The sequence below is a fragment of the Hyperoodon ampullatus genome (assembly GCF_949752795.1).
Source record: "Hyperoodon ampullatus genome assembly, chromosome: 3".
NCBI lineage: Eukaryota > Metazoa > Chordata > Mammalia > Artiodactyla > Ziphiidae > Hyperoodon > Hyperoodon ampullatus.
Window position 1 is genome coordinate 174,842,796 of NC_136916.1, and position 12,697 is coordinate 174,855,492.

A 12,697-nucleotide genomic window follows, 5' to 3' on the forward strand; every position below is an offset into this window, starting at 1 on the left:
CATTGGAAATTAGGTGATTTAAATGAATCATCTTTTTTTTTTTTTCAAATGAAAAGATTGTTTCACTCTTTAACCCAAGGGGTCATTTAGTTTTTAACAAATGTTAAAATAATAAGTGCTGGTATGGTATTCTTTATTTTGTTTTAGTTTTGAGGCTGTTAGGTGAAGAGCTCAAAATACATACATGTATTGATAGGTTATTGTCAGTGAAATTAGGAGGAAGAGGGAAGTAATATTAATTAATAACCGTGTGTTAGATACTTTGTTACATGTTATATATGATCCTGCCGGTACCCTATGCCTCACAGTGGTTTTAGTCCCATTTTTGTAGATGAAAGAATCTAAAGTTTATGGAGGTAAAATGATTTGCCCAAATAAAACACGAATCCAACTGCCTTCAAAATCTGTGCTCCTGGGACTTCCCTGGTGGTGCAGTGGGTAAGGCTCCGCTCTTCCAATGCAGGGGGCCTGGGTTCGATCCCTGGTCAGGGAACTAGATCCCACATGCTGCAACTAAGAGTTCACATGCCACAACTAAGGAGCCCGCCTGCTGCAACTAAGGAGCCCACGTGCTGCAATGAAGGAGTCCGCGAGCCTCAACTAAGACCCAGTGCAACCAAAAAAAAAAAAAAAACCTATGCTCCTTCTGCCACGTTAAACTGGAAGTATTGGTTGGAAATGTCTATGAAGCAGTAGTTTTTGTCCCCAGTAAAAACTTCTAGATATTTTAAATAGATGGTTCCTGAATGACCCTACTTGTAGTTAACAGCTGCTTACTTAAGGGCAATTTATAAAAAGAATCATTATTTACATAGCAGAGTATCTTGACTCCCAGCAGGGATCACATTTCATCAAGCGAAGTCGTTTTCAGAAGGAGTCATGGTATGTTTGCTGAGAGGTACCGTTTTTGTAGATGAATACGTTGCAGGGAAAAAACATGTTTGACTTTGGAACGGTCTCCTCCTCGATCAGGCCTTATTAATCATTCTGTAAAGCAAGTATCTCTGCTCGGAAGCATTTGGCCTCTGTCAGTCTGCACTAATTCCCGTCTCCAGAGCTCCCTGTTACACGCGTCACCCGTGTGTCGGAGACCGGCTCTCAGGACCTTGGGATAAATTAGTAACAGATACGAACGTGCTGAGCGCGGATCCCACCGCCCAGGAGCAGTGCAGGGAATACTCGTTGCATCTGAGTCTGGACGAGTTCTTGGCTGGACTCCCCCGCTTACAAACACCCAGCCCACAGTGAGTCATCTGAGTGATATCAGATGAAGGGGAAACAGCCACTTTTGACAGTCCCGGCAACCAGAGTCCACAGTGAACGTTTTCGGGGATAACATGTGACTTAGGTGATTATAGCTGCTTCGTGGTGTGAGCTCACAGCTCCGGGTGGGAGTTTTTCTTTGGGCCAACCGTCTGGTTTGCTCCTACTGCCTCTAGATCCAGCTACTGGTCTGGTGGAGGCTCCAGGCTTCCTCGCGTCCTCCGTGACCCCCAGGGACTGCTTCTAGTTAGAAGAGTCCTTAGGAGAGTCTCCCGAACCTTCCAGCTTTAGGGAGTGTACAGCCAAGCTCTTTCAGCAAATCTCCTTCCTGCCAAAAACAGAGCCGTAAAAAGACCCGCACCGGATTGTATCATGGTTCATTTTGGAGATACTGGGCCCAGCAGCCTGAGGCCGGAATAGCCAAGAGACGAAGGTTTGCTTGCCAGAAGGGAAATCCTTTCTCTCCTCTGGGCTTACTTCAGTCCTGGGCTTCGGGGTGGGGAACATCTGCACTGACTCCAGACTCGGATAGGGATGGATGGAGCCTCATTCTGGTGCCAGAGTTTATTCACTCTCCCCCCTGCCCCCAGGAACCACACCCTGGCGGCAGAGGCAGTGCGAAGTCACCCACTTCAGTTTTCCATTTAGCTCACGTTAAGGAATGGGTGCCCAGGGACAAGGTACACCACACCTTGAGAGGCAGTCATCTCCCGTTCCAAGTGAGTTCACAGCCCGAGCGTGTTTCCAGTGGGCTGGGTCTGAAGGGCCCACTCTCAGCTCTATTGATGGTAAGTTCAAGATCGGACAGGTGATTGGTGCGCGGCTCCTATTAGCTGATTTTGACCTGGGGCCACAGCATCTTTAACTTTGGATCATCGTCATCACGTGTTCTGTGGGTTTGCCCTTCTATCAATAGTTGGGAAGATTTATTGTCATTTTATAGGTTTGCATTTATAAGACGTGCATGTGTGAGTGGAATAGTACCTTTTCCCAGGCTTCTTGCCTCTCAGGAGGGTGGTATGTGGGCAGGAATCGTGGGTTCTAAAGTAAATATAGTATATTTTTCTATAAAAATTGAACTTTCTAAAATAACGAAGCCTAGCGATAGTATGTTTTCTAAATACGATACCTGTATACCCAAAAGGCAATGCATAGTTTAGAGCAAGGTGTAAAGAACTATGAGAACTTCAGTACCTGGTACCTCTCAGTGACCTTTAGCTGTTAACACTTAGGCTGCCTTTTTCTGATCTTTGAACAGATCTTTCATTCATCTTCTTATGGTGCTTCAACATCAGAATTCCACTGGCTTCCCTATATTTGAAGTTCAAATTCCCCTATGGATGTGCTCTTTCTAAGAGGGACATAATATGTAATTGCTCTTTTCTGTCTCTAGTCAGGGTTCCAGATTGCTTATGTCTGTTTCATGGACTTGGCATCTTTCTGCTTTTGTGATCAAAGTCATGATGGAAAAATGACATTCCTGTCTTTTAATTCCCTGCTTGGCTTACCTAACCAGCAGGTTTGCTTTGTAGTCTTCTGTTTCAGCTTTTCCTCTTGTGTCCTTGTCCTGCCTGTGAATCTAATAAGATATAAAAGTTGCAGTTAAGACTTATGCTTCTGCTTAGAAAATCACAAGAGGGTCACTCCCCCCAACGACGAGAACAAGTCAGGTGAGCCCACCGTGGAGCCAGGGTCACCGAGTCATATGACGCACTCCAGCCCCAAAAGTAACCAGCCCCTCTCAGGAGGGACTGCCCTGGCTGCCGTGATCTTTGGCAGAGCTGCAGGAAGAAGAGGAATGGTTGTACGAAGACAGGAGCTGAAAGCTTGTAGAATCCTGAGAGGCCGAGTGGTGTAGAGGTCTTGGGAGCCCCAGGCACAAGGGAAACCTTCGCACACACGCACCCCTTTTCCACAGACCTTCGGTGAGCTTGTGACAAAGCCTGGGAGCAGGACAGGAGTCCTGAAGCCACCCTTTCTGAGCCCAGACATGGCACCTGCCGAGGGCCCAGCAGGAGGACCGGGAGGGATGCTCCACACTGGGCCTTGTGTGGGTACCACCCCGAAGGAGGAATGAAGATGCTGAGAGGGGGCCCTGGAGGGGCTGCATGCAGCGAAGGCGCAGTAAAGGCTGAGGACTGACCAGGAGGGCAGCGAGAAGCGCCAGGCACCAGGAAGTACTGGCTACCTCCGGGGAGGTGGGGGGCAGCAGGGCCGTTGGGACAGCCTCCAGCCCACCTGGCCAGACGCACACCCACGGGGCCAGCTGGGATCAGAGGCAGGGATGGCTCCAGACCTTACCAGCTTCCAGGCAGCTGCTGAAGACTGTTACAGGCCCCGGGACACGGTCGTGAACAAAGATCTCTGCCCTCCTGCGCTTTACTCCTGATGGGGAGAGACAGATTAATAAAGATAAAGCCAGGCGGGGCGTGGCAAGCAGGACCGAGGAGGCTGCAGACTGGAGCATCGAAGAAGGCCTCTCGGGGCGGCTCCGAGCACTCGCCGGGCCGTGCGCTCTCCAGGGGGATGGGAAGCTGGGGTCCACACCGGGCTTGGGAGCTGCTGGCTCAGTCTCGGGACAGCAAGGACAGAGCGTCTGGAAGTCCGTGACTGAGGGGAGAGACAGGAAGATGAGATCGGAAAAATATCGGGGTCCGCCGAGGTTGTTTTGGGCCTTCAGGGCTGATGGAAGTTAGACTTTTGTGTTAAAAGGTGTGCGGGCCCTGCAGAGTACTATTTTCAGTGACCAGTGGTTCGCGTTCAGAAATCTCAGCCCGTAGCAGATCCACCTACTTGAAACACAGTAAACCACTTTTAAAGCATCAGTAAAGAGTTTCCCGCCATGTACTCATAAAATTATCTGAAAATCAAGGCCATTAATAAATAATATCATTTATTACATCGTGGGATTAGGGGTAGTTTTTACTGGTGGTGTTTCTCAATGTATTTCAAGTTTAAAATGAAGGAGAAAGGTAACATAAGGACTGTATCTGCTCCAGTATGTGTTTTTCAACATGTACGCACAAAAAATGTAGGTGCCTCTGCGGGCTCACAGTTCTCCCAGCTCTCTTTGGGACGGGTTTCATTTATTTACTGTGTCTTGTTCCACATCTTAAAGCGGGAGGTACTCTGGTGGGGTAGGGGTACCTTGGAAGACGGCGTGGACATCAGAGTCTCACAGGCTTGGCTTCAAGCACTGGCTCTGTGTTTGAACAGGACGCACTTCCTGCCGTGCTTGGGAGTCCCTTCCCTTGTCTGGCGCGAGGTGACAGTCTTCCCACAGGCGGCTGTCGGGTTGTCACAGGGAGGGCTGTGCGCTCCTGCACTTGGGGGGACTCCCCATGCAGGCTCGTCCTGTGGGAGGATTGCCCCTAGGGATGACCTCAGTCCCTGGGGTTCTGGTCTCCCAGGTGCAGTCATGGGGGCTCTCGGCCTGGCCAGGGCCCACAGTGGGGATCCCCGCACGTCCCAGGATGTGGCCACACCCTGACATTCCTTATTCTTTCTCCCACCCCTTCATCTCCCCCCGCCCCGCCCACCCCGTACCCATCCCTGCTGGGAGCTGGGCGCTAACATTCTCTCCCCAAAGCCCCTGTGACAGGAGTTTGCTAGTTTTAAGTAAGTTCTTCAAATGATCTGCCAGAAGAGCGTGGGGAAGGAAAACAAACCTTTCTACATGTTTAGGCAGGGCTGTTCCCGTCGTGATGAACCACATGTTTTCCGTCTCCAAACCTTTATTTGCTCTCATAAAAAGCACAGCTTTGGCAATAAAGTCGGGATTGTCGTCTCTGGCACCTGGTTTTGGACATTTTTGTTTTACGTTCTTCCTCTTTGCAGTTACGTGGTTTTGTTTTTCTTTTTAACAGCATCCGTGTGACAAACTGCGGCAGCTAGTGGGGTGTGGGGTCTTCTGTGAATGGGACTAACCACCACCCCCAGCCTCCCTTCACAAACTGGTTTGGTTTTATCTCCACAGCAAACCCAAGGAGCCGGTCTTCAGCGCAGGTAAGGCTGATTGAATGTTGGTGCGGGCGCCCCTCACTCACCTCAGAACTCGAGGGGCCATAAGAAGTAGTTATCCAGGGGCAGCTGGGACGGGAGAACATGGGGGTCCATGTGGCAGGACTGGGGGCCGAGCGCTCACTGTCAGCCTGTACCTGGGGGTCTGATGGCTCACGTCATACACAGACCACCCAGAAGATGGTCATAAAGACTAAACCCTTTACTCACCCCCTTTAAACCGATTCAAGATACATCCATAAGGAGGAGGACTGAGATGCCATTATACTGAAACAAAAGTTCTAGGTTAAAAGACTCCTGTTGCCTTTGTTACCCCTTCCTTACTAATGGGGCTCCCCCCCATCATCAACATTTGCATTTCTCTGAAGGGGAAAGTTTCTGATGCATCCAGTTATAACTTTGTCTAAAAGCAACGTTTTTTTCCTTTTCTGCCTTTGATTTCCTAAACTGCAAACTAATAGTTCATATATATCTTTCTATATGTCTTTTCTAACACATTTTATAATAAGGGAGCTGCTATTTTGAGAATAGTAACCTTATTTGAAAGTGTGTTTAAAAACGCAAAATCATTGACAAGTGTGCAACGGGTTAAGTAAATTCCTTTAATTTTCCAAGTTCTTTTTCCCCCTTAAGTGCACAATTGAAACATGAAAGTCGGACTTTCCTATTTATCCGCATGTGCTTCAGTATTCATTTCGTTTTCAAGAAGCATGAAATTACTCACTGAAAATGTAATTGCCCTAAGCCTGCAGAGCTAGGTCTGGAGCGCACTTGTCAGAATCCCCGAAATGTGTCCAGGTTTTTCTAGCAGGGGGCCGGGAGCCTCTCGGCCTGAGGGCTCGGGAGTGCTCCCCGGCAGGCCAGTCACTCTTGCAGTGCCCCATCGTCTCTTTACCCAGCACTTCTGTCTCTGTCTCCGAAATCACAAGGGAAACGCCGGGTGACACACTGCAAAGGTAGGCGGCATTTCTGAAACCTCATAGCTCTCTGAGCAAAGCTGTGACCCAGGCTGCAGAAACTCTTTTCATACAGGCCAACAGATAGTCTCCTTGTATGAAAATGTTTTTGTGATGCAAACCACTTTGATTCGTTGGAAGTTAAAAGCATTCCTGAGCATTTACTTGGGTGGGTTTTAATGAGTAGCTATAAATTGGATCTTGATTGATTATTGGCTGATTATAGGAACTCTTTTTAAAATCTGTATGAACCTTAAGAGAGCTATAGGGCAACCCCTGGATGCCCCACTGTTTGAAACCTGCACTGCTGCTGGCCGCTCCCTCTAGCACCTTTGGGTTTGGTGGGTGTGTGCTGTTATTCTAATATGCCTGAAAAAAAAAACCCCAAAAAACAAAAAAAAACATTGCTTTCCCTTGCTGCGTTTTTTATTTTAGATGTAGAATGTCTGACTTACCAGTACAAAACAGTGCCAAGGCTAACTCCAGCGCTTTTTTGCCCAGTCCAGTGTTGTAGAACTGCCCAGTGAGCAAACCTCCATCATAAGGACTTTACCAGCACATAACAACGATATACTCAAGTAGATGTTTCACTTACGTTGATTATATACACCCATACTAGGCTTCTTGTGTGTGCTGTGGGATAGCATTATATTCCCTTTATTCTGAATCTGCATTCCATGATTCCCCTTACAAAGAGAATTAACGGAATCGCTTGTCATTTAAGCTGTCACACCCGCCCCTCTTTGTCCCCCTTTTGTCGGTCTGCTGGGTGCTTTTAGGGTCTTCAGTTGAGGTAGCCACACTGTCTGATGAGCTGAGACTTGGGTGAGGGATTAAGGAAGGAAGAGGTCAGCTGAGGCGAGCATGGGTAGAGGCACGGAGTGGTGTGTAGGTGGCAGAGAGAGAGAAGGGTCCACGGGGTGGGGGGTAGCTGTGGCCAATGAGGTCACGTACGGGAAGAGCGGGGCAGGGCAGTTAGAGCTTTGGGTCCAGCAGGTAAGAGAGTGGGAGAAGGATTCTGAATCCACTGTGGGCCTTGACAGGTTTGGCAGCAGTATCTGAGGTGACCTGGGGTGGGGTGGGGGGGTGATAAGAAAGCCTGCAGTGCTGTGGGCCTCAGATGGGCTAGTCCCGGCAGAGCTGGGGAGGAGGATCACAGAACACAGCAACTGGCACGCTGTATGCAGGAGTGAAGAGTGTATCACATGCATGCATTTATGACCTGAATTGCACGCACACCATAACATAAAAGTGGGATGGCCTCTCAACTTTTAGGCAATGTTGCATATGGCATTGTTTGCAGATCCTTAGGAATAAGACTTACAAAACTAATTTGTAAATATGGTACTTACGACACTATAATTACTTTATGACTTCCTCAGCAATTTCCTCTCTGCGGAGGATTTTTCTGTTGAGTGATGTACAGATATCCGTGGTCCCAACTACCCAATTTAAATGCCATTAAGACCCAGTCCTTTGATCTGCAGTGAAGCATCAGATGCAGTGAGTTCTGAATCAGAACAGAATTCATCAAGAGCTCACAAGACATTTTCTTATTATATCCTGAAAACTGTAGCCAGAAAACCCGAAGTCGTTTCTTTTTAAAAGTCCAAGAGTTGCCCCTTGTCAATATATTACTGGGTTTTACTTTCATCCCTATAATTTATCAAAACATCATAAGTTATTTTGTTATTAAAAATGTTTGTTTAAGAAAGGTTTATTTCCCAGTTTCTCTCTCTAATGGGTCTTTTGTTCTTTGGTTTTCTATTTCTAGCTTTTCTTTGAGCATTTTCCTTTTGCATGCATCCTAGCATGTACGTCTGCTGATTTTGTGTTCTTTACACTTGAAAGAATTGTCCAGTGTAAAAGATACATAAAGACACATTTTTACATTGCGCTATAACACACCAATTTAAATATTGAAAGATATTTTATGAATTTTGATACTGAAATTGTATATACATTGAACTCAATAAAGAATTTAAGTGGATTTCTTGTGTTAGTTGTAATTTTTTGGGGGGGGTGGCATTTTTCCCCCTCCTGATGATGAAACGTAATCACTAAAATCTCTCATGGAAAATAATTGTTGGAATCCCGTTCTTCCCTGCCTTTTACAATTTCTTACATTACTTAAGTAAGCAGAATGTCAAAGGCAAACAAGATGAAAAATTTTGTTTCAAACCGTTTGTGTTTTAGGTAGTTTTCCCTAGGACTTTAACCAGAAATGACATAAAGGGCAGAGTTTCGGCTTTCCCATTGAAAGGCTAGAGAAAACAGAACCTTTTTTCAGGTACGCTGGGCACTGAGGTATCTTACTGACCTCTTTTTTCTTTTCATAGAAGAAGGATATGTAAAAATGTTTCTTCGTGGACGCCCTGTTACCATGCACATGCCCAAAGATCAAGTGGATTCTTACAGTTTGGAAGCAAAAGTAGAACTACCAACGAAGAGACTTAAGCTGGAATGGGTGTATCCTTTATTCGTTGATTAAGTCTTACACGAAGTAATCAGTCGATGAATGCTTTTATCGAAATTCAGCTGTAGAAAATCATGTAACTAATCTGTGCTGGCAAAAAGTTTTTAAACCCAAAGAAAGAAAGAGGGATACCCTGGAAGGAAGGACTATCATTCCCCCCCTCAGCCAAGTAGGGACTTGGCCAACCTTGGGAGCCTAACTTCAAGTTAACACCGACTAATTAAAGAAGGAACATGAGGATGAACCCAGTACTAAATGAAGGAAATACAGTATATGGCTTATATTAAATGGACATGTAGCACAGGTATAATACCCTTTACAAAAAAGAAAACGAAAAAGCTCCCACAAAATCTAAGCCACAAAAATCTGAGTCAGCCGTATGACTAGCATTCTTGAAATAAAGCTGCTGGAGCCTTCATGGTATGAGATTTGGGAACGTGAATGAGCTTCCAAGAAGAAAGAAATGAAAGACAGGAAAATAAAGCATGTGAAAGAGTTGGGTTTTTATTTTATTTTACTTTATTTTTTACTTTTAAAAAAACATATTTTTTATTTTGTCTTGACGTACACGAAGCTATGGGTACAGGGGTCGAGACTGTCGTAACAACCTGTACTTGCTTCCAACGGGCGAGACGGTGTATTTCATCGCATCCGTGGTGGTGCTGTACGATGTGGAAGAACAGCTTCAGAGGCATTACACGGGCCATAATGATGACGTGAAGTGGTGAGTCCTCAAAACTGGGATTCCTCTGACACCTGTGGGAAGAGCATTGGCAGAAAGGGTTCAGTGATGGGATATAACTAAAGAGAAAGAAAGGGATCTGAGAAAATAGGATCTTTGGGGAAAACTCTTCTTTGTGTTCTGGGTAGCCTACTCTCTAAGACACCTTTTTAGTTTTCTATCCTTATAACACATCATCTTAACCAACCATGTTACCTAAACAAATAGCTCTAACAGACCCCTATCTGGAGGCCTTCTCATGCTAACGGCTTCTAATTTGGGTCTTTATTTTTTAATAAAAATGTTTTGCCTCATGTGTATGTCTGGGTCTGCCATTCCTATAATTCATTTATACCTTTGGTAGCGATTTTATGTATCTGGGAAAGATGATGGATGAATAGATAGATTTATGTATTTCTATTTATCCTGACTCCCTGGTCAGTTATTAAAATGCTGTTGGAAAAAGATGATGCTTTTGCTATTTGATATACTCAAATGACTTCTTAATAAAGATTGTGTACTAATGAAGTGGTTCTGAGATTGAAATGGTATTTCCCAAGCAGAGGGTGCTTCTTCTTTGAATTTGAAAATTCTCTATAGATAAAGGAATTAAGATGAAGTGAAATGAGGTGCTTAGAGAATTTATCATGAGTCTGTAAGAAGTTAGGCACTGTGTATATCTTACTTTTAAATTTTTGACCGGATTATATTTGATCAAGGGAAGAGTGAAGCTTACCTTTAAAGAGTAGATGTTTTTTAAATATCTCTTTTTAGCCTTGCAGTACATCCTGATAGGATCACGATAGCCACAGGACAAGTTGCAGGCACATCTAAGGATGGAAAAGTGAGTTATATTTTAATATTTTTGTAATGAACTGGTAACACAAAATAATTTTCTGAAAATTTTGCTGACGAATGAGCCTGCTTAGATATAAAATGCCTGAGTACTTCTTAATCCCTCATTTTGAATTTTTTATTGCAAATTAAAGTTCTTACACTGACTTTAAAAACGCCTTGAGCTCACCTTAGTTTCAGCTAATTTTTAAATAGCATTGTTCTTGCCTAAGAATCCATTAACTCTTAAGATACTTATTTATGCACATGATAAACATTAAAATGTTAAGTACACATTTAATAAGCAAAGTTAAAATCATAATAAATAATCATTTGAATTTGGGGCACGTTGCCTCTTCAGTGAATTTCAGACGCCCTTTGCCATGAATTCCCTGTAATCATGTCTTCAACCCATGGAATTTGTATCTGGGTGTAACCTATAAGGGCTGCTGGAAGGATTTTAGCACGAACTTTGTAAGCACTTCAGCAAGACTTCAGTTTGTATTTTAAGGAATCAGAGAAGGAGCTAGTAGAATTTGACAAATAGAACAACTCAAAACTGGCTTCCGCGTACTTATTTACCACAATCTGTGGTCATTGTCATGTCTTATCCAAAACTTCTTGTAACTTTTCTGATGTCTATTTTTGTATAGCATTGTGTATCCATGCACAATGTATGATCTGAAACTAATTACATTAAGTTCTTCCATTTTTATCATGAGTGCTACCATTTTTCAGAAAATATTTTAATAACATCAAATTTTAAATATTTATGCTATTTTCCATTAAAACCCTATACTTGAAAGGAGGTAGCAGGAACAGTGGAAATCAGACTACTATTCCGTAAACACAGAGGGAACAGCGTCTTCATCTTCTTTTTTTTTTTTTTTTTTTTTTTTTACTGTTAAATGATCTTTAAAAGTTATTTGAAATTAGTAGTAAATCATTTGTTCCTCCCCTCTAGTGGATTAACTGTGTATTTCAGTTTCTGGCCTTGAAATTGAATCAGAACCTTAGAGCCAGAGAAAATGTCATCGCTCTCTGAACCATCCCTTTGCATTTACAAGTGGAGAAGTCTGGAGAGGCCGAGGGACTGTCTGCGGACGCCCAGCTACTTAGAGACAAGTCCAGCCTAGAACCTAGTTCACCCGTCTACGGGGTACAATGCTAGTCCTTTTCTTGATAAACCTGCTGATTATTCTGTGATGCTTTCTTCTATTAAGGAAGAGAAACATTAACACAGTTGAGAGGGTTTTGAACTAATCATAACAATTCTAAATTTTCGTTTGCGTACAATCAATTTCCTGTGGGCCCAAGGATGTTAAGCTCTTAATACCGTTGGTGGCGACCATCGTGATGAATTGAACCACGCTTGATCCTTAGTAATGATACAGACTGTGCAAGAACAACCCTTAAATGAGACTCCATTTTCTTCGTCATTTTTCATTTTTAAAACTCAGACGCATTCGATATACAAATGAGAATATCACTTCCTTTGGTATAGTTAGCAATAACGGGCTCTTCAAAAGTTAAAGCTCGGGGGCTTCCCTGGTGGCACAGTGGTTGAGAGTCTGCCTGCCGATGCAGGGGACACGGGATCGTGCCCCGGTCCGGGAGGATCCCACATGCCGTGGAGCAGCTGGGCCCGTGAGCCTGTGCGTCCAGAGCCTGTGCAAGTTAAATCTCGGTAGACCTCTCCTAAAGTTAAATTGGCCCCAGGAGCCACGACCTCTGGGAGAGATGGGGAATGTTTTATTTATATTAAAAGGCAGAGTCCTCAAATGCATTAAAAAAAATTTTTTTTTGACAACATTAAGGTAATCTCATAATTTCAAGGTAAAGATCAATTTGTAGACAGTGGCTGACTCTGCATTGTTTTCTAAGCAGCAGTTGCCCCCAAACGTGCGCATCTGGGATTCCGTGACGCTGAATACGCTGCACGTCATGGGAATCGGGTTTTTTGACCGAGCCGTCACCTGTATCGCGTTCTCAAAATCCGTAAGTATGAGCCCTGTGGGTATCGCAGCCTTTGTCCACAGGGAGGAGAGAATCAGCTCAAGGTTGAAGGGGGAGAGAGTTAACACGCCCGTAACTGCCCAGGTGTATGTACAGATTTGGACTCTGAAACCTCCCGCATCCCAGGTCCCCTCATTCAGAGGTCGCATGCTCCCCCTCGGTGACACACGCTCCCAGTCAGACATTTCCACGGTGATGAGAAGAGGCCCTGCAGCCACACTGTCTTCAGGCTCCTGGAGCAGTCTTGCCTGCTCTGGGCTTGAGTGTCCCCTGCCTGTCTGTGCGGTCCCCAGCCAGCCTGGCTCGCTGCCTGGCCGTAAGCAGGGGCTGGATAGACCTCGTGGTCTCCCAGGCTTCCTCAGGATGTGCCCATTCAACAGAGCCACCCTTTAAAGCACTTGTTCAGCCAGT

General features: G+C 44.9%; 1 protein-coding gene across 1 annotated transcript in view; it reads left to right on the plus strand.

The window, feature by feature from the left end:
* EML1 (EMAP like 1) overlaps window positions 1–12,697 on the plus strand; it is a gene marked incomplete at its 5' end in the record, with an annotated part of 141,004 nt that overhangs the window by 93,797 nt on the left and 34,510 nt on the right. Inside the window, 6 exons of the mRNA XM_079700288.1 lie at window positions 5,240–5,268; window positions 6,183–6,239; window positions 8,579–8,708; window positions 9,290–9,439; window positions 10,211–10,280; window positions 12,158–12,268. Coding sequence (XP_079556414.1) covers window positions 5,240–5,268; window positions 6,183–6,239; window positions 8,579–8,708; window positions 9,290–9,439; window positions 10,211–10,280; window positions 12,158–12,268 — 547 coding nt within the window. The remainder of the gene's footprint in view (window positions 1–5,239; window positions 5,269–6,182; window positions 6,240–8,578; window positions 8,709–9,289; window positions 9,440–10,210; window positions 10,281–12,157; window positions 12,269–12,697) is intronic.